The sequence below is a fragment of the Diachasmimorpha longicaudata genome, chromosome 14 (assembly GCF_034640455.1).
Source record: "Diachasmimorpha longicaudata isolate KC_UGA_2023 chromosome 14, iyDiaLong2, whole genome shotgun sequence".
NCBI classification, from domain to species: Eukaryota; Metazoa; Arthropoda; class Insecta; order Hymenoptera; family Braconidae; genus Diachasmimorpha; species Diachasmimorpha longicaudata.
In genome coordinates this window covers 304,572-329,125 of record NC_087238.1, presented here as the reverse complement: position 1 = coordinate 329,125, position 24,554 = coordinate 304,572, and the positions used below count along the sequence as shown (strand labels likewise).

Sequence of the window (24,554 nt, the reverse complement as noted above, 5' to 3'; positions counted from 1 at the left end):
CGGGTCAAGTGGGCTTGCCTATGACTAGGGCAAGGACAATGCGCGTAGGCGGGGGCAGGTAAAAAAGGCGAAGAAGTGCAGTAGCCCCCCTGTGGCGCCAACAGTAAAACCCCTGACTTTTCCCAATATAGCCCGAATTTTCTCGCACTAACTGCAGTCGTCCAAGGGACATTCACAATGTCGGACCCAAACGATTTAGCGGGGTCCAGTGACCCGTCCGAAGAAAATACTACACCTCCACAGGGAGATTTTGATTGGATAAATAATTTTGATCTTGAGTTATTCGGTGATTTTGCCATTGAAAATAATTTTGATGGAGATTTATTCGAAAATTTTAATTCTGCGCTCTTTGATATTCAATGTGGTGGTGGTGAAAATGTTGTGAGTGGCCCTAGGGCTTTGGAAGCTGTTGAAGAGTTTAATCTAGATTTACTAGATCAACAGAATGGTAAGTATCTAGCTTCGGACCTTTTTATAATACCGAGAAAAAATTTTAGGCAAATTTTTTTATTGAAAAATACTAAACCCAATTTCAGATCAACAAAATGGCCGCGAAGAAGAGATTGAAAATCGATTGCCGGCCTTAAGGACAATACGGCGATCACGCCAGAGACTTCCACGTTTCGAACTCGACACACATGTGATGGAGTTTGCAATCAACCCTTTACCTGAAAGTCGTGATCCTGCCGACTGGGTTGAGGACGCTTTTCGTGATGTTTATAATAAAATTATTGAGGCTGGAGGACGTGGTATGAATCGAATGTGTCTGACATTCAATTTTGCAAATATGCAAACAGACAATGCCTGGATAAGTCCACGTGCGATCAAAGGATATAAGTTTCAAAATCTATGGAATCTTGCCAGCTCTATCGCGCAGAGCGCAAACGGTTTCGGATGTGCCGATAAGTTTTGGATCAAACTTCACGTGGCTGAAGCCCCGGTAGGTCAAGGTTTCCTTGAAAACGCCATGAAAAGAGGGCTTAGTAGAAAATGTATCCTTCAGATTTCGAATGAAGATGGCTTGTGTCTAGCCCGATCACTTGTTGTGGCCAAAGCACATGCAGAAAAATTAAAAACCAGAGCTGATAAGGGCAAGATCCACGAGGTATGGCAGGCAATCCGGCAATGCAAGGGAAAAATGCAACGTAAGGAGGCCGAAAGACTAACTCGAAGGGCAGGAGTCATTGCTCCTGACGAAGGCTGTGGTCTACAGGAAGTTGCTCAATATCAGCGATACTTGGCTGAAGAAGGATGCCTTATCAAGGTCTATTCCCTCATGAGAAACGGAAAAGATCACCCTGTGCTCTACGATGGTACACCTGAATTGATTAGCAGAAAGATGGCCGTCCGATATACCTTACCGATTGTGTATTATCCTGAAGAGAACCACTATGAGCCAATCCAAAATTTACCTTCATTCTTTGGCGTGAAGTATTATTGCGAGCATTGTAACAAACCTTACACTACGCAAGGACATGTTTGTGATCGGACTTGTGATAGGTGTTTGAAGAATCCTCCGTGTGACTCTACGATTGTTGATAAAATAGTGTGTGACGATTGTAATCGAGAGTTTCACAGCCAATTGTGCTTCGATCAACATAAGAAACCAGGATCTTTCAGCGGAAATAACCCCACCGTCTGTGACTATATAAAATTGTGTGGCCAATGTAATACGAAAATTGATCATCGCAAAACTCAGAATCATGTGTGCCATAAATATTATTGCAACGTATGTCAAAAGGACGAAGATATTTCTCATCTCTGCTATATGCCCACCTTAAAAAGTAAGAAAAAATTGACTTTGAAACGCGTGGCGTTTGTTTTCTACGACTTTGAAACCAGACAGGATGAGCTTCTGCAAGGAACTACAGATGTCAACGTACACATTCCTAATCTTTGCGTTGCCCAAACTGTGTGTGATCGTTGTGCAGATATGACCGACGATGACATTGTGAACGCCAACGATAATCACGGAAATCCTTGTGGCGTGTGTAAACATCGGGAAAATGTTTTCGATGGTGAGGATCCTGTGCGAGGATTTGTTGATTACATCACGTCGATGGGTAAGACGTATAAAAAAGTAGTTTGTATTGCACATAACGCGAAAGGCTATGATTCACAATTCGTTTTGAGAGACGTCATGAAACGCATTAACAGTCAAATTAAAGCGATAATTAACGGAACAAACATTATCTCGATGGATTTTGGGGATAATAAATTTATAGACAGTTTAAATTATTTTCACATGGCTCTTGCAAGTTTACCGAAAGCTTTTGGATTGGGGAATATAGCGAAAGCTATTTTCCACATTTTTTCAATACAAAAGACAATCAAAACTACGTAGGGCCTATACCTGATAGAAAATATTATGGTGCTGACACTATGGGAGTACAAGATCGTGAAAAATTCTTATCCTGGTATAATGATCGTGTCGAAGAAAATTATGAATTTGATTTTCGTAAAGAAATTCTTCATTATTGCAGGCTTGATGTTACAATTTTGAGACGAGCCTGTGTTGAATTTCGAAAACTGATTATGAATGCTGGAAATGTCTGTCCTTTTACAGAGTGTGTAACGATTGCTTCTACATGCATGCGTATTTTTCAAACAAATTTCTTAAAAGACAAGCAGATAGGCATTATACCTCAGGGAGGATATCGGTTAGGGAAAGTGCAGTCGAAAATCGCAATTGAATGGCTCTTGTGGCGCGAACATTGCGAGAATCATCGAATAATACATGCCGGACGACCTCGTGAGCACAGAACGACATCAGGCCTGCATCTAGATGGTTTTTGGGAGGATACCGCGAATAATAATAAGAAATATGCATATCAGTTCCACGGATGTTATTGGCACGGATGCCCACGGTGTTTCAAATTCAATAGAGATAAAGAGTTAAGTCACAAGGATACACTAGAGAGTCGATATGAGAGAACAGGGGGTATTACACGGGAATTGCGGCACTCGGGTTATGAAGTCGTTGAAATGTGGGAATGCGATTTTATTCGTCAAAAAAAGATAGATCGTGCGTTGGCGAATTTTGTAGAAAACGTTGATCAGCAGATGTTTATAGCCCTGGATCCACGCGATGCATTTTTCGGGGGACGAACAGGAAATACCGTAACACATTATGATGTAAAAGATAATGAAAAAATTCGCTATGTTGACGTTTGTTCGTTATACCCATACGTTTTAAAGACAGGGGTTTTCCCGATTGGCCATCCCACTGTCCATGTGGGGCGTGATTGTCAGCTTATATGCCCTAATAATAATATTTCGCGGATAGAAGGTCTCGTGAAATGTCGCGTTTTACCCCCTCGTCAATTATTTCACCCTGTTTTACCAGTAAAAGCCCATGGAAAGTTACTGTTCCCTCTCTGTCGATCATGCTGCGATGATCTTGTACAAGACAATTGCCCTCATGATGATCCCGCTGATCGCGAATTTTTGGGAACTTGGGTCGCTCCAGAACTTCGTAAAGCCGTAGAAATGGGGTACAAAATATTAGAAATCAGTGAGCTTTGGGAGTATAAGAGTACTACGCGTTATAATCCTGTGACGCGAACAGGTGGATTATTTGCCGAATACATTAACACTTTTTTGAAAATAAAACAAGAGGCTTCGGATTGGCCTGCTGAGTGTGTAGATGATGAATCAAAGAATAGATATATTGCTGAATATGAGGCGCGAGAAGGGATAAAACTTGACAAAGATAAAATTCAAAAGAATGCCGGATTAAGAGCAGTAGCAAAACTTTGTTTAAACTGTCTCTGGGGTAAATTTGGGGAGAGGGGAAACTTGACAAAAAAAGCTATTATTCGAACACACGAGGAATTTGCAAATATAATGTTTAATCCTGAAATTGAAGTAACAGGACTTGTTCCTGTCGATAACGACACTCTCTTCATGTCCTGGAAACATTTAAACGAAGCCGCGGAAATGTCCACTAAGGCTAATGTTGTTATTGCGGCTTATACAACCGCTCACGCGCGTCTAAAGTTATATTCTTATTTAGAAAAACAACAAGAACGTGTTTTATATTATGATACAGATTCGGTAATTTACGTCAGCGATGGATGAAATGAATTACCGCTAGGGAATTTTCTAGGGGATTTGACCGACGAAGTAGAGGGCTATGGAGAAGGAAGTTTCATTACTTCTTTTGTCTCTGGGGGGCCTAAATTTTACACTTATCGCGTAAAAAAACCGGACGGCAGTATCGCGGAAGTTAGTAAAATAAAAGGGGTTAGACTGAATTATGAATCGCGTAAACAAATTCATTACGACTCGATTCGTGCGCTCGTTGTCGATAAAGCAGATCCCTACCAGATCGACTATCATGGTATTCGTCGGACAGTGTATCATGACGTCATCACGAAACCTGAGAGTAAGATCGTACGTGCGACAGGCCCAAAACGGCGGCTTGATGGTTTTGCGACTCTGCCCTATGGTTTCAAAAAACCGCGATTTAACCGCTGCTAGTTGGCGCGCACTGTTTATTTGAAAATTAAGTATTTTATCAATTTAGATTGATTGTTGTAGTTTTGTATAATATTGTTATTCACTAAAAACGTTTGTAGGTCTTCATTATTTAATAATTAATTAAACAATTTAATGAGTAGGGGCTATTCCTCCACTCGCTTAATATTTATTTGTAGACTCGAATAGTTATTATTAAGGGATAGGGAATCGTTTGTTGATAATTAATATCCAAATTACATATTTTTAAGTTTATTTGTTCATTAGATATTAATTTTTTAAAAAATGGGCCCTACAGTGTTTACATTTGCGCAGAGCCTCCTGGTGTCAGGAGGCGGCCCTACGGTTTTACCGACACTGTGGAATTCTGGGAATGTACGTTTCTGGGAGGGGTTACCGACTGTCAGGGGGGCGCCACCGTCAGCTTTGACAGGCGGGTTTTTAGCCGTTCGTATTTCGAATTGAAATACGAAGTTTCAAAAAATCCGCGGCCCGCGAAAATGAAAATTAGCTGTAAGAAAAATGTAATTCATGGAAAAAAATAAACAAATATATAAATAAAAATGAAAAAATGCTCCCTTCAAATTTTCCCCCCACCCAATTCCTATTTAATTATAATTTAAAAATACAAGAAGTAGACATTTAAAAAAAAGGACCGCAAATATTTATTTTTAGAAAAAAAAATTTTTTTTTATTAAATAACTTAAAACTAAATACAATTTTTTAAAAATAATAATCTTAAATCTAAAATATTTTTTAATATTTAAACTTACAACTAAGGGAAGGGATAATGCAAAAAGAACAAATTGATACAAAAATTTATTTTAAACATTTTTTTTATTAAATCAACTTAAAACTAAAATACAGGTTTTTTTTTTATTCATTTTTTTTTTTTATATTATAATTTATTTATTTTTTTTTTTCTTATAAAATGTGAAAACTAAGGGAAATAAATTGAGGGGAATGAATAAAAATAGCAAAAAGAAAATATTTCTTTTAAAATTTTATTTTATTTAAAAAACTTAAAATTAGAAAATACAATTTTTTAAAAATTTTATTCTAATCAAACGGGGGGGGGGTGGAGGGGGATCTCAGTCCCACTGCTCCAGGGTCCAGTCCTCCTCCGTCAGGTCGGGCGGGGCGGGCTCCTCCCCGAAGAGGATCCTGAGGGCCCAGGCATCCTCGACGTCGTATAGGGCGAGCACCTGCTCACCCTCGGCTTCAAACTGCCGCGCCTCGCACCTCAGAGCGCGGACCCACCGCGCTCTCGGGGTGTCCGGACCGACACCTGCCTCCCAATGGGCGCCGGCCTGAAACAAAAGGAAAACACATTAATATTAAATATTTATAGGAAAATGAGGGAGGGAGGGTGTATTTTAGGAGAGGAATAGACAGATGGGGATGACAGGAAGGGGTTAGAGAGGATAAAGGGAATAGAGAGAGAGAGAGAGAGAGAGAGAGAGAGAGACAAAACTCACCAGGTAGGACTCGTCCTCGGCATCCGCCAACCATTTGGCGGCCCTGTCATGGAGATCCTGGATGGCGAAAATATTTTCGCTATCCAGGGTTTCACCCTCGGCGTCCTCCCACCGCAGCCACGCGTTGGCCGCTCTGAGGTATTCCCGCTCCCTCCTGGTTGCCTGCATCTGAAAAAAAAAAAGCACAATGAATTAAAAATTTACAAACAAAAAAAAAAGACAAACAGAATGAATTAAAAAAAAAACTAAAACAAGCGAAAAACGGAAAATCTAAAAACTAAAACAAACGAAAAATTGAAAAACTAAAACGCCCAAAATCAATTTAAAAACTAAAACAAACGAAAAACAAAAAAGATCAATAAACTATAACAACAACAAAAAACACGACACAAAAAAAAAAATACGCGGATTTGAAAAACGCGAAACGTATACCCCGCAACAAAAAGATATTGAAAATCACACGAAATGAAAACCAAAAAAAAAAACCCAAGAATATAAAAATACGCGAAATGAACCCACAGACGCGAAAAAATGAAAATTAAAAAAAAAACCGCGAAACACATATAACAAATCGCGAGAAAAACCGCGAAACTCCACGAAAAACATGCAAAAGATATGGAAAAAACTTACCTCGCGGGCTAAGTGCTCTTGGCACGCTCCTGCACATGTCACTTTCACCATGGCGATTTTTTTTTTTTTTTAATAAAAAACCACGAAAAACACTAAAACAGGACAAGACGCTAGTCCTCGGGGATGTCGGTGGTGAAAGAGGGCGAATAGTGGAACCTCACGGTTTATATAACTTTTGCCCCACTATTCGCCCTCAACCCTCTAAGCTGTAAGTTAGAGGGAGATGAGGGTAAGGATATATGCGGGAAAGACGAGGAAAAAGTCAAAATTGTTCTCTAAACCCTCTAAACAACGAGAAGGAAAGAGACAATAAACGAAAGCCTACAGGACGCCGACGAAGAAGAAGCGAGAGAAATTTCTCCTCGCTTCTACGAGTAAAAAAAAAGGGCTGGGGACAGGACAGGGAATATTGGGTCTTGCCTAGCAATGAAAAAAAAAGTCAAGACTCACCGTTAATGCAATAAAATTTATGACTTTTATTTCAGCTATCCAAAAAAATACAAAAATGTTTCATGAATTTTTAGCCCGAACGGTTACTGGGTGATAACGGGGTGAAATCAAGACTCTGGATGGCCAATCCTTCGTCATCATCATCACTGCTTTGATCCAATTGCATCGCAATTTGATCAAGCTCTTTTTGACGCTGCGTTGGAGTGCATCGCACTTCGTAATCATCCTCGCGATTCCTTTGTTCTAGATTCGCGCCCAACGCGACTAGAACGGCCTCGATTTCCTCGATAGTTTTTCGCGGTTCTGAAATGAAAAAAAAATACAAGATTAGCTTAAATCAATCTAATCTCAAAATTCATATGATTGATTGATTGAATATTTACTTTTCGGGGTTGAGGTCGCGAAATTCAATGATCCATGCTGAGCATCTTCACCCTCGCGTTCCAGGATTAAATTGATGACTGATGGAGTGCTGGGAATGATCTCGATCGATGAATCCAATTCCATCATGGGCTCAGGGATGATATCCTTCGATGTGTTGTCCTTGGATCGATTTTTTTCTGATTCGCGAGCTCTAAATTGTCTTTGTTTTTCCTTAGGTAGTTCGCGACGTTTTTCGCGAGCGATAAAGTCGGCCTTCTTTTTTTCCGCGAGTTTTAAACGTTTTTCGCGAGCCTGTATTTTTTTCAGATCCTTTTTCTTATCAATGTAGTTCACTTGATTGAATAAATCAAGATCTTTTTCTAACATATTAATCCATAACTTTTTTTCTTCTGTACTCACTTGCATGATTTCACTTGTTTTTTTATTATTGACTTTCAGGATTTTAGAGTCACTTTGAGTGCTACCGGGTGATTTATGGCCCAATCGTCTGGTTGAGTTTTTCTTCTTCTTTTCAACCTTTTGAAGGTCAAAGTCAATATTTATGACAGGACCTGTCTTGGAAATCTCATGTCTTTGGAGTTTCACTTTTTTCACTATTTTTTCAATTGATCTTTTCTCATCACTGTTATATTGCACTACACGATCACTTATTATTTTAATTCCGTTTTGATTGGCCTTGTCTCCACCATATTTAGATTTTTTAGGTTTAAAAGTTCCAGGCTGATAACCTGATTGATAACTGGATTTTGGAGATGCGTCCACTTGACTTGATGTCATTTTGACGTAAAAAACGTAAATGCAGTAAAACGAGCTCCCTGGGGTCCTTGATGCATCCCTAGTTTAGAGGAGGGGCTAAGTTTTCCACACTTTTTTGAAGATTTGCCCTTGATGGGGGGTCCTTTGCATACCTGATGGGAAAGGATGGCCCAGTTTTCCTTTTTTTCGCCCCCCACTTGTTTTGCATTTGTTGGCTATTGAAAGGAAAGGTCAATGATTGGTCCCTTTCCTTTCTTGTAGACCAATGTCTCCTCCCCCGCAGGGAGATAATATTCTTCCTCACACGCCCTAAAAAAGTAGTACCAATAGAGTTTTTCCCCCACTCCTGCTTTGCATAATCTTGTGTGTTCTATGCAGTCGAAAAAACCATTTGACTTCGACATTTTATATAATAATACATCACTATTATGCACAATTGCTTTAGTAACCTGTTATGTCCGGAGATATTTAGCGTCGAAGGACAATTGCCCTTGCTCCCAAGCTAGAATTTGTTGATTAAATTATTGGACGACGCTGGTTTTGCTTTTTGTTCTTACCTGCAGAGGATTTTATAATTTGTAGTTTTCCAATTGCTTTAATTAAAAGAAATGAGAAATGTAGTATTGTCTAACTTTACGTATTTATTGTCATTTGAATGATAATACATTGGTTGAAATGGAAATCGTTGCAGTTAAAGGACCCTTACAATCTTTGTTGGATCTTTACGAATTCTAAAATTTGACAGTTACTCACTGCGACTGATTGCTAATTCTGAGTTGTGAGTTCTTGGGGTGATTCCACCTTTCTTCTCTGCCAGATGACCAGGAGTACACTATCACAGATACTTAGGTGGAATACCTGTCTTTCACTTAGTTGTTGGTAGATTCTTTATTTACTGACTTGAGTCCAAGCTCTATACTTTTTAATTAACAAGTATGATTAAGATTGAGTCCACCCACCATTCACCAAAGGTTACCACTAGTCTCCTTAATATGCAGGAAATTATTTATTCACGGTTTAAGGATGCAGTATCCCCGAATAATTACTAAGTAATGCTCCCTACTTTTATTCAGGAACACTCCGAATGGTTAATTAAAGATTAACTCCGAAACCTTAGCCAATATCGGACCGATTTTAATAGTATTTCCGCCACGAGATCGTAGTTCTTCCGTGAGCGGGTTTTTCCAGACTGACTTCGGTTTTGGATTTTGGGGAGCGGATCGGTTCGTGGTGGTTACACGAATCGGCTTCTAATTGGTGGGAATTATGGTGAGGTTTCCCTCTACCAATTGTTAGGGGGGATCGACCTGTTAAGTCAGCGGTTTTGGCAGTCAGCAGTTTTGACAGTGCATGATTTCCGCGGTGGAGTTCATTGCTCTGGTATATGTCATTCTTTTGCTGGGGTGAATGCACTCACCTGTGTGGTGCAACCGATTTTGGATGACATGGTGTTTTTATTGCTGGGATGGTGAAATTGGATGGGTTTTTGAAGGGTAGGGTTTATTGTTTAAGGAGTGTGTTGCGATGGTTAATATTTATAGGAAATGCAGGAAAAACTATTGATATAGGGTTTTGGATATCACAGCCCCCGCTCAGAATCATTATTTCACTCGCTTGAGATTGATTTTGAGAAGTGTCTGAGGTTTCGCATGATTGAGTGTAACTTGGCCTGGCGAGTTTCCGGTTTATCTCTGGTATTCGTTTCAGCGATTGTTTGGATCGTGGGTACTGTTTGGTTTATCTCATTCAGTCGGGGATTGCGATCAAATTTCTGCTGACTTGCATAGTGCATCCGGGGTAGTGAGGTTCTGTGACAGTTCTTTGGTACTCTTTTGATCAGTCTGCTTCTGTTTTTTCTCGTGTTAAAAGTGTTAATATGTCTTCGAGAGCCCGTCGTATTCGAAATGCTCCTCGGGAGTTGAGGGTTTTGCTGTCGCGATGTGATCAACCTGGACCTGATGGGGTGAAGGTGTCTCCCGGTCTTTTGCCATATGTTGATATGGTTTTGGGGAAGAATCCTGATATTTTTAGGTTGATTGGAGTTTTGAATGAGCAGTTTTTTGGAGGTGGGGTGCGTGGGTTCACCTATGTTAGATCTAGCCGGAAGAAGGACTGTTTTGGCTACACGGATTTTACGACGAAGAAGATTTATTTGCAAGAGTTCATGTTTTCCGCTGGATTGTGTAGATCGGTGTTGGTTCGCACGCTCCTTCATGAGATGATCCATGCATTTTTGGATAACACTGGCGCGGATAGAAACGAGAATTCTGGACATGGACGGGTTTTTAAGAAGGAGGTGGCCCGGATAAACAAGCTGCTAGGATGTGACCTGATGGATGAAAGTGACGTTTCCTGGGATAAGTTGCGGGTATTAAATCTCGATAAGGTTTTTATTTGTGAGAAGTGTGGAAAGAAGGTGACTCGCGTCTTATCTCGCCCACCAGGACCTGAGGATTTTTATCCTTGGTATGAGAGTCATCGGAAGAGATGTGGGGGTGCTTTTGGGTTGTCAGGTAAGATGTTCTTTCGCTGTTTTTAGTTTATTTTTGCTATTTTGTTTCGAAGTTAATCTCTGTTCTTTTTCGTGGTTTTAGCTTGATATGGTCTGAGGTTTAGGAGGGTGGTTGGGGGTGAGGGAGTCCTCCTATAATTTTTGGGACAGCAGGCCATAGCACCACAGGGATCTTGTGCATCAGGTGAAGGTATTTTCAGGACTGTCGGCAGGAAGTCGGCTCAATATTGGCGGTGTTTATGGGGACTCTATCTTGGATTTCGTAGTGTTCCTGTTGCATATCGCGAATTTTGAAATGTTTTGATCGTATGGATTACATTTGAATTATTGTGGATATTTTCTTGGAAATAGATGGTTTTGGTCAGTAGGTGTGGATTTACTCTTTTTGTCTGATTATTTTGATTGCTATTGCTTTCGTTACTATTATGGTTATTATTATTTTAGTTCTTAATATTATTATTTTGTTTGATTTTTTAGCCTTATCTTTGCCTCCTTTTTCTTTTATTTGGGGATACACTGTTACGCGTAATCCACGGTTACGAAGGATTGGGCGTGGCTTGCGCTGTTACGGGGGTTCCGTTGGTCTTCCGATGCTTGCAGTGCTGGTATTCTTGGTACTGTTGTCAGAGTTAGTTCTGGCATTGAGATGGTGCTGATCGGTTCTTCGTAGAGTCCCTGAATGGGGGGTCGTCGGACGGTTGCTCTGGCAGGTTGCTGTTTCGCTCTTTTGGATCTTCGACAATTGCAGGCGAGAACGTTGAGGATGATGAATCCCTTTTTGTAGGTGCCGTACCCCACTGCGGCCATTACCAGGGTAAGCACCAGGGTGATGGTCCCATTGGTTGCTGTGAAGATGCGGTGGTAATAGGTTTCTTGGTGGTGTAGCCCTATTTTCTCTGCTTCGTCTACGGTTTGTTGCAGCGAATCGTCGAATAGGCGATCTTTGGCCGTGTCGGGTAAGACGTATTGTCTCAGGGTTGACATAGGGCTTAGGGGTTTTGGCAGGTCGTTTAGGACTGGTGCTATTTCTGAAATGTTAATTGTTTTAGGTATACCAAGGATCACGGGGAGTTGGTATCCGACCAGTCCTGCACCCTCAAGGATAGTTGTGGAGGTCTCGGCGGTACAGTTCGGGTTGAGATGGAGCATCCCTGATCCGTTTAATATCACGCTGTCCGAGGGTTGGTTATGGCAGGTGATTTCCAGTCTTTCCGGCTCGATGGTCGAGTATAGCCATCCCTTGCTGCTGGTGAGTCGTGTCCACTGTGTTTCTAGATCATTGGTGATCTTCACGTTGCAATCCTGGTAGATTTTTGAGTTTAGTTCCACATCCGTATTGGTGAGTAGGCGGTATTCGCAGCTGTTGCGGTTGCCGGCTTTCCTCAGTGGTATACCCTTCGGACAGGCCAGGCATTGTTCTAATGGGATGCAGGAGTTTAAGTAGTCTTCATCGAAGTGGGTGTAATAGGCACCATGTTGGGAGAGTGCAATGTATTTCTTGGCTGGTTTGATGTAGGCGGCAACGCTCCGGTTTCCTTGGATTTTCTGTGGAACCTTGCAGGGGACCATGTTGTATAATTCCATTTGGTTTCTGGAGATGAGTGGTATCTCGATGATTATCAGGAATTTTTTGTCATGGTATGCTGTTTGTACGTCACTGATTTGGCTCAGCAGTGCCAGGTCAATTTTCTCCTTTGCTATCGGGAAAATTGTATCGGGTGTTGATCTTTCGATTTCTTCTGTTACCTTCGTTAGTTGATTGGTGTTAATGAGGAGAGGGTTCAGGATACCGTGTCTGGCGTCCTCTATGGCTGATACGGTTTTAGTGGCGGTTTGGACGTATGTTCGAGCTCCATATTCTGCTTCCTTGGCGATGTTCATCAGATGTTCGAGATATTCGGTGTTGTTCAATTGTTGTAGGAGTCTATTGGATTGAGCTATTACTGTTCTCATTTCCTCCTCGGTTCTCCGTATTCTTAGTGTGTTATTCTCATGGTTCCTTTTCATGGTGTTGATCTCTGCTTGGATTATGTGAGTGGCATTTCCGATGAGATGCGTGATCTTCCTCTGGTCATTGTATATGTTGTCGGTTTCCTTCGTAATGTGTTCGTAATCGTTGTAGTCCATGGTGCCGAACAGTTTTCTGCTAATTGAACCGATGAATCCCAGGAAAGGAGATCTTCTTGGCCGATTACGGATGTGTTCTTGTGGAGCTTCTAGGATTTTTACAAGATGTTCTTGGGTGTGCCTGAGTTCCTTGTTGTAGTCGTTCATGATGGTGATTCCTAATGCCTTGTGGCATTCTGTCTCAGTCCTTAGTTGTCTGCATTCCTGTAGGAGTTCATCAACTAACTGAGTTCCTGGTAGGGACAGTCCTGTCAGACTTTCTAGGTCGATAGTAATGAGGAGTTGCCAGTTATTATTTATCATCCGGATTGGGTCAATTTTTTCATAGTACAACCCTGGATTATGGGGGATTGGATGTAGTTGGTATATCCCAGCGCCTTCCGTTTCTTGGATAGTTATGGTCCATCGAAATATTATCCATAGGATGGTATTGGAATATTTCATATTGATGTTGTTTTCTGCGGGGAGGGGGGAATGGTTTTTCATATGATTATGTATTCTTAATTTCTTTTAAGTGAGGTTGGGTGGCTAGCTATGGTTCGATATGGCCTTGGGCTTGGTGCTTTATTGGTCAATTACTGATGGATTTCGGATCCCAGCTTTGCTAGTTCGTCCGCTCGTTCGTTACCATGTATTCCCTTGTGTCCTGGTATGTAGGTTAGTTGGACGTCTAACTGCTGCATCAGTTGATCTAGTTGTTGTAGCAATTGTTGATTCGCTACTGGTTTGCCCTTGGAGGTTAGCCAACCATTAGCTTTCCATTTGGGAAGATATTGAGTCATGGAGCTGGTCAAGTACTTGGAATCTGTGAGGATGGTGATTTTTTGGATGTCGTGCCTTAGGCAGATTTTGCATGCTTCAACGGCGGCAACCGTCTCGGCGATGATGTTTGTGGCTCGTGTTCTGTCAAGGGTTTGATAGGTGTTTAGGGGGTGTTTTTTTCCGAACCAGATTCCAATTCCGGCCCTAGCCCTAATATTGCCGTTGAAGGAGCAGGATCCATCTACATATACAGGAATTCTTCCCTCCATTCCCTGTAACAGGTTCTTTTGTAGTGATAGTGCACTTAGTAATTGGCAGCACCGGTGGTATGTTAATCTTCGCAGGGTTTTAATTTGTTAGGGTGTTTCATAAAGCGATGTCCATCTTCGCTTTCTAGGTAGATGTTACCCCTCTCCGTGATATCTACTATTTCGTAGGGGCCAGTGTATGCCTGATCTAGTTTGCCCAACTTCGGTTCCTTCTGTACGTAGGCGAACTGTCCAATTTTTAGTTCCAATGGTCTTGCGTTTCTGTCATACAGTTGTTTGGAGTGAAGTTTTGCTTGTTGAAGGTGTTGGTATGCTAACTCCTGAATTTTCTCCATTTTTGACATCAGATCCACTACATAGTCGTTGTAGGTTTCGATGCCTTGGTCTTCTCGGATATTCGAAGGTAGCCGGACCTTTTTTCCGTACAGTAATTCGAATGGCGTGAATCGTGTAGCACTATGTACGGTGGAATTGTACGACAGTATTGCAAATGGTAGCAGTTCGTCCCATTGGCTGGTCTCTGTGGCGAACGCTTTCAGGTATTCCACCAGGGTGTGATGACTTCTTTCGAGGGCGCCATTGGATTGCGGTCGGTAGCCTGATGTTGTGACATGGTGGAACCGCAGTAGTTTGCTAAGGTGGTAGAATAGTTTGCTGAGGAAACTAGTTCCCTTATCCGAGAGTATTACCCTTGGGCAGCCGTATAGAGCAATATACTGAGTCGCCAGGGCATGAGCTATGGTTTGTGCCCTGATGTCTCTTAACGGAATAGCTGTACAGTGTTTCGCGAAGTTATCCTGTATGGTGAGGATATGTAGGTGTCCTGCTGAAGTCGGGGGAAGAGGTCCTACGGTATCGATGGATATTCGTTCGAAACATTCATTTGGTGTTTCCGTTATTAGCATTGGCTGCTTAAATTTTATTCGCCTGATTTTCTGCAGCTGACAGATGCGGCATTTCTTGACCATCCGTTCGATTTCTTGTTTCATTCCTGGCCAGTAGAATCTTTCTCTCACCCTGTGGAAGGTGGTAACTATTCCTTTGTGTCCTCCAGGTAGTGTTTCATGGCATTCCCGGATGATTTCGGGTCTCAGTGGCTCGGGGGGCATTCGGATGTTGCCATGACATAGGGTGATGGTCACAGGGTGAGCTTGGAATTCTTGTTCTATATAGTATCTGATTCTGATATCGTCATCAATTTCATCTCCTTTCATCACCATTTTCAGTTCTTTGACCTCATATTTGTCGATTGCCGTTTTTAGGTTTCGCAGGCAGAGTTTTAAGGTTCTGTTCTGCGTTTTATCGAAATGGTATCTTTTTGCTATGAGGGTGAAGGTTCTGAATTTTCCGGATTTGGTAACGATGACTTGACCCAGTTGAGGATTTAGTTTCTTGATGTGGTCCAAGTCAATCAGGTTTAGGTCGCATAGAAGCTTGGTATTCTGTTTGGTGAATTCAGCGTCGGCTGCTAGGAAATGAGCGATATTTCCCCGAACGAAGGTTAATCCATCCCTGGTTTCGTTGATGTTTTTAGCTGGTTGATAATCGTCTGGTGGGATGGTCAGTTTGTCTTCGGGTGGCCGTCCGTTTTCCTGCACCTCGGAGTTGGGGTCTGATTGGTCGTCACTGTGCGCTGGAGGGTTGACGTCTGTTCTTTCCCATGGTGAACAGCCCGTTGGAGTCGGATAATAAGGGTACCCTGGATCCGCCCCCGGTAGGGGGTTTTTGACCGATCGTGGGAATGAGGGAAGGGGGATGTCATTTAGCTCGTCATTTTCTATAAATATAGATTTGTCGTCCTCCTCTTCTGAGAAGAGCTGTTTGTGAGCTGCGGTGTCCATGTTTCCGATGGTTTTGAATGGTGATGACCAGGCTGTTGGATTTTGGATAGCTCTTGGTGTTGGGATTAGGGATTCCCGTATGGTCCTTGGTTTTGAGATTACTGAGTGTCGGAGGGATGGCTGTTGGATGCTTGTGTCCGAAGGCTGCTCCGACACGATATTATCGGCCTGGGCTGTCTCGTTGGCACCGTCTTGGTCAGAGGGTTGCCCTTCTGTTGGGGTTGTGTGCTTGTCTTGATCTCCTTTTCTGATTAGTATCTTTCTGTCCACCTTATCTTTGACGTTGATGATGGCCTCGTCTGGTTCCTCGACTGTCATTTTGGCGAATTTTTCCTTGGGGATTTCATCTGCGGACTTGATGAGTGGTAACGAGCGGTCCTCGAATTGACGCATTTTCTCATTAAATTTCTCGTATGACTCGTGAAGGCTTTTGTTGAATTCTGGTCCCAAGCTGTGTTTCCGTTGATCATCCTGATTCAAGAGAGGCGGCGATTGAGGGTCCTCGTCAGAGTCTTCTTCTTCTGGATGAGTTTCGTTATGGCGTTCCATAATTTCATCGAATTTTTTGAGACTTTTGCGGATGCTTTTATAGTTAAAACCCTCTAAATGAGAATCTGTTTCCTGATCTGGCTCGTCTTCTAAGTCCGTCATAGGGTCAGCTTCCAGGATCAATTGTTGATTGATCGAGGGGGTCTGTTCCGAGGTGAATACATCGTCTTCTAGCTCTTCAATTGAATCTCCTTCTAAAGACACCTTCAATTCTGCCTTCTCTGGCGTCGTTGGATTTGGTTCTAGAGGGGTATTCGTTGGCTCCACTACGTCGTTGTTAGGACCGGTCGTTTCAGGTACTTCTAGGATAGCTTGTGGTAGTGAAGCAGAGGTTGTCTGGGGCCCTTGAGTGATCCCTGAATTCGCCTGGCGTCGGGCTCCGGTTGTCGGAGTTGAAGTTGTTTCTTCAAGGGTTTCGACGATTGGTTGAAGACTGGTTGTAGGTGTTGGCGTGATCTCCTCTGTGTGTAGCTGTCCTGTCGGACTGGCTGGATTTCGGTTGGTGCGGGGACGGTACTCCCTTTTATCTCGATAGCTGATTGGTCTCCTGCTATCGTCAGATGCTTGGGTAGCCCTTCTAAGCCTAATTCTGTCAGCGATGAAGCCCTGGGTGTTGATAACGTCAGGTTCACTGTTGATTCTGACCCTGAGGTTAGGGTTAGTGACTGTTCGTGGCGGTTTCAGGCATGGTTTGTGTGTGGGGTTCGTGCTGATTGGTAGACACGGCGCGTGAAGTACTGGTTCAGAGGTTTGGCTTTCCAGAGGGTTTCCTGCGAAGGCTTCCGCCAGCTGAGCGCCCTTTTGTTTTCTAATCTCTACCTCGAAGGAGTAGTCGTTCAGGAAGGTTTTCCAATTTACCTGACGGGTAGTGGGGTTACTCGAGTCCATCAGCCAGTTGAGGGAGGAGGTATTTGTTACCACAGTGAACGGTACTCCGTAAATGTATGGCCTGAAGTAGTTTAGCGCATACACAACTGCTAAGCAATCGATCTCCGCTGGTGTATATCTAGTCTCTGCATCTCTAAGGGTCCTGAAAGCATATAGGATTGGGTGTTCATCCCCTTCTTCGTCCTTTTGGCTTAAGATTGCTCCAATTCCCTTGGATGTTGCTGAGACGTTGACGATGAATGGTTCGCTCATATCAGGGTGGAATAGTAGAGAGTCCTCCGTGATTGCCTTCTTCAGGGCCTCGAAAGCTTTCTCATGCTCCTCGTTCCATCTGAATTTCGTGTCTTTCCTCAAGAGATTTGTGAGGCTTTTGGATTTTTCTGCATAATCTTTCACAAATCTTCGATAATAATTACTGAAACCTAGAAATCTCTGAACTCCATGTTGATTTGTCGGTGCCGGCATTTCCCTCAAAGCTTTAATTTTCCTTGGATCTGGGTGAATTCCCTCCTTATCGATGACGTGGCCCAGATACGCAACTTCTTTTCTGAAGAAGCTGCACTTGTCTGGCTGAAGGGAGAGTCCACTCTGTCTGAGGCGGTTGAATAAGTTGTTGAGCCGGTTAACATGATCTTCTTGGGTTTTTGAGTAAATGACTATATCGTCCAGGTAGACATATAATTCCGAGCCCTTTAAACCTGTGAGGACTTGGTCCATCATTCTTTGGAAAATTGGAGGGGAATTCTTTAGCCCAAATGGCATCCTGGTGTATTCGTAATGACCTTCTGGTCCGGTAAAGGCAGTTTTTTCGCCGTCCCCTTCGTCCATCTTTATTTGGTGGAATCCACTGGCGAGATCGAATACGCTGAAGTATCTCGCTCCACCCAACTGTGACAAGATCGTGGTAATGTCAGGCAGGGGGTAAGAATCTCCAATGGTTTTTTGGTTCAGCGCTCTGAAGTCGATTACGAGCCTCCAACGTTTTCTTCCCTGAGAATCACATTTCTTGGGGACGATCCACAATGGTGAGTTATAAGGTGATTCTGAGTCCTTGATGATGTCTTGTTCCTTCATTGACTTAATTTGTGTATTGATTTCTTCTCTGTGCTGCTGAGGATATTTATACTGCCGTCTGAAGATGGGGACCTCATCCGTCGTTCGGATTTTACATGTGAAGTCCTTGGCGTGACCCAGGTCATCTCCTGGCAGGTGGAACACATCTGGGAATCGCTCTATCAGTTGGATGACTTGCTTTCGTTCGAATGTTTTAAGGTCCTGTTCAGGCAGGGCCTTCAGAATTTCAGTAACCCTGTTATCCAGCTGTTGCTCCTCGCTGAGGAGTAGGCTAAGGTTGGTGGTGGCTATGCGAGATTCGTCTAGCGCCGGGTCTTCTAGCGAGAATATGATAGGTTCGTCGAAAAGTTCAAGCCGTTGAGGTGCTAGACGTAATTGGACCGGTTCCTCTGTGGTGTTTATTACCACGGCTGCAGCTGCGTTGTTTTCCACTTGAACTACCGCTTCTCCCAGGAATATTCCGGTTGGTGTGTTCACCTTGGGCAGGTAGCCGATTTTAACTTCGGGATTGTCAATTGGGATCCTGATGACCATTCTTGCCCTTGGGGGTATCAAGGTGGAATCACAAGGCCTATGGTACTCGTACCATGGAATGGGCTTACAGGGTCGCTTAATGGTGGTGATATTCGGTTGCGCATATCGAATGTCGACCTTCTCTGCGATGAGGAATTCTTGGCCTAAAATACCGCTTCCGTCTACAGGTAATTCCTCGTCTACAATATGAAATGGGACCTCTGTTCCAAGCATATGCAGATAAATCAGTCCACAGGTTGGTAGAGCATTCTCGGTTACCCCGAGAAGGAATTTAATTCTAGCAGGTTGAATCTCTGCTGATGATTTAATAGCTTTCCTCTCGATCAAGTTGATGTGGGCCCCGGTGTCGATCAGAAATCTATGTCTCTTACTGTTTAGTTTCTTGTTGATTCGGACGTTCACTCTAGGGCCGCCCCCGGTAACGGATATCCTGCAAGTTTCTTTCCGGGGAGAGCAAGGTGGTAAGCAAAAGTGAATAGCATGAGTGGGATTTGTGTTGAAACGGACTGTATTGGTACTGAAGGATATGTGGGTTTTGAGTGTGTTAAGGAGGTCATCCCCTAGAATGGCTCCGTAACCGCCAGGTTGATGAGCGATCACATGAAATCGAACTGCCACTTTGGCATGTATTGGAAGCATAACGGTTCCCAAGGAGTTGAAAACATGATTGGTTAGCCCCACTATTCTGATTGTTTCTGTAGTGTCGATCATAGTGTCCGGATTCAATGATTGGAGAGAGATTAGATTGACCGATGCCCCGGTATCGATGAGTGCAGTGATTTTTCCTGGTTTCAAGTAAGGTCCATGTACAGCAATCATTGGTCCGTCACCGGGTTCACAAGCAGCTACCTTGTAGACCTTTACTGGCGGTGGTGAGTGCTGGACATCGCGTGTAGCGACGGGTTGGTCTGACTGCCCAGTGCACTCTGCTGGCGAGCCAGGATCTCGTTTAAATTCTGTGCTGACACGGGGCTGTTCGGCATAGGTGATCTCTCTCTAGCTAAGCTAGTAGGAGTTCCTTCAGGCCCGAAATTCCTGTTTCGGTCTCTGGAGCGGTCCCTGCGAGGGGTTGATCCTTGAGAACCTCCGACCTTGACCTGAGTCAATAGTTCCTTGACGAGAGAACTCAAGTTATCGAAGTCTCCTCTCAGGTTGTCGAAGTGCTCTTTCCTGATGTATTCCTGCTTCGGTGCCTCCTGTGGCTTTCGTGGCTTTGCCATCATGGTTGGGGCAGGTGGTTGAGCTAGGCCGTCACTTGGTTGTTGGAAAGCTTCGCTGGTGGTCTCCGGATGATACAGCTCTGGGTCGGAGAGACCATCACTGGTCTCATGAATATCTCTCCATTGTGATATGTCTTCTGGGTACGGATATCCCATCATGATCCTTTGCTGGGGGTTCCTCATAGAGTTATACCCTGGAGGTCCTGGTGGGTTCACTGTAGGTCTCTGGTATTCTCGTGGTGGCGTACTTCTTGACATGATCCGGGCTGGAGGATGGTACCCATTCATCAGCTCGTCGATCAAGGGATCCAAAGGGCGTTGAGCTCTTCCGTTAGGGGGTAGTGCATGACTGAGGCTGGTTGATGGAGTTGGTGTGAGCATGTGGGCATGAGGTTGACTTTGCCCTATTTGGTAGTGTGGCTCGTTTCCAATTCTCAGACGTTGTTGCGGCTGATGGGACAGGTATGCTGGCGTGGCAGATAGTTGAGCTTGCACATGGGTGTTGGTGTATCCTTGAATAGAGGGATACTGAGAAGTATAATTGTATTGTCGATTGTTAGGGATTTCATACGCTGGAATGGACAATGTTGGCTTAAATTCCTCAGCGCCCAATTTGGCTCTGACGTCGAAAATCCTCGTAACCTTATGGTGTTTGATGCCATCCTTAATGCTTTGAGGACTGTATTCCTTGAATCTGATGAGGGCATCTTCATGCAGTATTTTTTCGAGGGCTACCTTGTCTGCAGCCTCATATCCCTCAATAGCTCTGAGACCATATTGAACCAGTGCTGCCAAACGATCCAAGAAATCTTGCAAGGTTTCGTTTTCGAATTTTAATAGGCCGCGAACTTTTTGAGCGTAATACGTAAAGTTAAACTGACCCCTATATCTTTCAATTAATAACTGGAGAATATGGTCCACTGAATAAATGTGGGTATTGGCTAATAAGTTCTTAGCGGGGGGTAAAACCCGTTTCAATATCTGATGAATATATTGTTCTTTCTTCCCATGTGCAGTGGCGATAGACCCCTTATTGGCCCTGATTGCGTACTCAAATTCGTCAATTGATGCATGGTCAGAAGTGCCAGAAAATAGAGGAATACTAGTTGCAATATCGCGAGCTCTAATATAATCCTCATGTTTATCTGAGGGTGCGGTGCCCCCGACCGGAGTAGTGGTCACCGCATCTCCCGAGTAATCGATGGTAATAAAGGATCTATCTGCCATTTTACAGAATTTTTAGTAGTGCGAAAATGAGGAGAAAGATCGTAAGTCGAGTGAAGAATGAATTTCTCCAATGAGTACAGTGTGAATTTAAACGAAAAATAAAGTAATGAACTCAATTTTTTTTTGAAAAATGTGTCTAATTGCCCGAGTGGTGTGAATTTCTAGATTTATTCAATTTCACTGATGAGGTAAGAACAAAGGAGGTTAGAGCGTGTCCTACCGACTGCGCCATAAAATTCTAGCTGTTATGTCCGGAGATATTTAGCGTCGAAGGACAATTGCCCTTGCTCCCAAGCTAGAATTTGTTGATTAAATTATTGGACGACGCTGGTTTTGCTTTTTGTTCTTACCTGCAGAGGATTTTATAATTTGTAGTTTTGCAATTGCTTTAATTAAAAGAAATGAGAAATGTAGTATTGTCTAACTTTACGTATTTATTGTCATTTGAATGATAATACATTGGTTGAAATGGAAATCGTTGCAGTTAAAGGACCCTTACAATCTTTGTTGGATCTTTACGAATTCTAAAATTTGACAGTTACTCACTGCGACTGATTGCTAATTCTGAGTTGTGAGTTCTTGGGGTGATTCCACCTTTCTTCTCTGCCAGATGACCAGGAGTACACTATCACAGATACTTAGGTGGAATACCTGTCTTTCACTTAGTTGTTGGTAGATTCTTTATTTACTGACTTGAGTCCAAGCTCTATAGTTTTTAATTAACAAGTATGATTAAGATTGAGTCCACCCACCATTCACCAAAGGTTACCACTAGTCTCCTTAATATGCAGGAAATTATTTATTCACGGTTTAAGGATGCAGTATCCCCGAATAATTACTAAGTAATGCTCCCTACTTTTATTCAGGAACACTCCGAATGGTTAATTAAAGATTAACTCCGAAACCTTAGCCAATATCGGACCGATTTTAATAGTATTTCCGCCAAGAGATCGTAGTTCTTCCGTGAGCGGGTTTTTCCAGACTGACTTCGGTTTTGGATTTTGGGGAGCGGATCGGTTCGTGGTGGTTACACGAATCGGCTTCTAATTGGTGGGAATTATGGTGAGGTTTCCCTCTACCAATTGTTAGGGGGGATCGACCTGTTAAGTCAGCGGTTTTGGCAGTCAGCAGTTTTGACAGTGCATGATTTCCGCGGTGGAGTTCATTGCTCTGGTATATGTCATTCTTTTGCTGGGGTGAATGCACTCACCTGTGTGGTGCAACTGATTTTGGATGACATGGTGTTTTTATTGCTGGGATGGTGAAATTGGATGGGTTTTTGAAGGGTAGGGTTTATTGTTTAAGGAGTGTGTTGCGATGGTTAATATTTATAGGAAATGCAGGAAAAACTATTGATATAGGGTTTTGGATATCACAAACCACAGCCAAAGTTTTTGCATTTTTCGCATATTTCCTTTCATTTAATAAATTCGCGATTGCAATGCTTCTCAAGGATGGAGGATTATATCTCATTTGAAAATTCGATTCGATTTCTTTATTAGATTCTGCAGGTTCTTCATTGTAACATACTTTAAAAGTCGTACACATGTCTATGCCCTCATCTTGAGAGTGTAATTTATCCCTGCGATATCTGATATGGATTTTATTCCACATTTCACCGAGAAATTTATATTTGCATACACAAGAAGGATAAACAAGGAAATCTTCCACTTCGCATTCCAATCCTGACCCTATCGCGATTTTCCGCGCTTTTGCTGGAATGCACATGTCATCACTATCTTCACTGTCTAGGTAATCATCATCTGTATATTTATCAACACATACGCGTACTCTTTTCTGGCGAAATTGAGGCTTTTGTCGTCCCTCATACGATTCGCGACCCGCGAGATATTTTTTAAGGGACTCTAAATCGTAACTTTCAAAGTTTTTAGACATTTTTACTATTGCAATGCCTTTTAACGAATGACAACAAACGCGTCACTCGATTTAACAAAAAAAAATCGGTATAGGAAGGTTCCATGGTAAGAGTGGGGGTACCGCGCAACATACAAAAACCGCGAAAGTGGGGCGCATGTGTGACGCCGCCGCCGCAGAACTCCCTGCGGTGGGGGATAATGTGTGACGGTTATAGGTCTGTCATGCGTATAGTGGGGGATTCTGTCCCCTCCACTCTCATACGTAGCGCTATAAAACGCGGGTGCTCGCGGTGGATTTGATTCAGTCGTCCTGATTTCATCCATTCATTTTTTCAACATGGAAAGTACCCAACAAAAGGAATTCAGTGATGCTGAACAGCATGTGGTCTTGTCTCAAGTTATATCTTTGAATAGATCAGAGACAAAACAAATTCGTGTCGGCTTAAAAGTTACGTGTTTCGGTCAATTCGTCCCGGTTGTGCAATTTATGGGCGTACGCCCGAAACGCGCCATATTGTCAATGACACGAGAAGAATGGACCCTTTTTTCAACGATTTGGATGCTGTAACCGATTACTTTGACCCTGAGAAGTTCCACCCAAAGATCAACCACAATCTACCTGCAAAGGAATTTGGGGCCATAAACGTGAAATTCCACCGCAGTTTTGAAAATCCCTGCGTGACCTTTGTTCGCAATGATGATGCAAATCAGACTCCCATAATGATGATGGGACAGAGCATCATTACATTGAAAAACAAGGCTGCATGGATTAATCAGTGGCTGGATTTCTTGGAGACATTGCGTCTCAAGGAATATAAGGAATCGCTTGTACAATCAATTAAAGGAATTGCTATGAATTATATGGATTATAATAGAATGCCTGCCACGGAGGATCTTCATCATCGCATACGCGTAAATTTCGAGGAAATGTATCTCATGGCTCGCGATGATCTTCGACGTACAATACCCCACGAAAATCTTGGTTATTTGTATCAATTATTTGGAGAATTATTCCATAATTGTTACAATTATTTGGATAAATTCGCGGGAGGGGCTTACAGAATGCCCTCATATTGAAAAAACCATACACATATGATTTTATGTAAATGATTTAATCTAGACAAAGATTTGTGAAATGTATCCTATTATTATTATGAAATATAAAAAAAAAAAAGATCAAATATAATCCCTGTGTTGACTTATTTATTACAAAAACCCTCAACATCTTTTCAGGTATAAAAAAGACGGAAGGCAAAAAACATTTTTGATCTTTAAATAAAAAAAAAAAAAACCTTTTACAAGGAAACAACATGCAATAAAAGAGAGAGAGAGAGAAAAACATAGTCAAAAAAAAGGAGACATCGTTGAGAATTTTTCCAACGGTCTTCCATAGAAAGGGAAAATTTATTAGCCTAAAAAAACCTGTAAAAAAAAAGCATTCATTTACTGCGCCATTCATGCCAGGGCATTGCGCAATCCTCCATCTAAAAAAAAAAT

The 24,554-nt window shown here is 42.5% G+C and overlaps 2 protein-coding genes across 2 annotated transcripts; both read right to left on the bottom strand.

Annotated features, from left to right (window-relative positions):
* Positions 1-7,107: 7,107 nt before the first annotated feature.
* LOC135169366 (uncharacterized) lies at positions 7,108-7,603 on the bottom strand. The gene is made up of 2 exons (XM_064134311.1): positions 7,421-7,603; positions 7,108-7,340 (listed from the first exon to the last, which is right to left on the bottom strand). The coding sequence occupies exons 1-2, from the start codon at positions 7,545-7,547 to the stop codon at positions 7,108-7,110; spliced, it is 360 nt and encodes a 119-aa protein (XP_063990381.1). The 5' UTR covers positions 7,548-7,603.
* A 499-nt stretch (positions 7,604-8,102) lies between these two features.
* LOC135168996 (uncharacterized) lies at positions 8,103-23,246 on the bottom strand. The gene is made up of 2 exons (XM_064133661.1): positions 22,561-23,246; positions 8,103-8,626 (listed from the first exon to the last, which is right to left on the bottom strand). The coding sequence occupies exons 1-2, from the start codon at positions 23,074-23,076 to the stop codon at positions 8,393-8,395; spliced, it is 750 nt and encodes a 249-aa protein (XP_063989731.1). The 5' UTR covers positions 23,077-23,246; the 3' UTR covers positions 8,103-8,392.
* Between the last annotated feature and the right edge of the window lie 1,308 nt (positions 23,247-24,554).

Excerpts from the sequence above, each read along its gene's own strand:
- LOC135169366 (XM_064134311.1), bottom strand. The coding sequence starts at position 7,547 with ATGATGGAATTGGATTCATCGATCGAGATCATTCCCAGCACTCCATCA. Across the intron at positions 7,341-7,420 it reads CGCGACCTCAACCCCGAAAA|AACCGCGAAAAACTATCGAG; the intron begins GTAAATATTCAA and ends TTTTCATTTCAG.
- LOC135168996 (XM_064133661.1), bottom strand. The coding sequence starts at position 23,076 with ATGTCTAAAAACTTTGAAAGTTACGATTTAGAGTCCCTTAAAAAATAT. Across the intron at positions 8,627-22,560 it reads ATGCAAAAACTTTGGCTGTG|GTTACTAAAGCAATTGTGCA; the intron begins GTTTGTGATATC and ends CGGACATAACAG.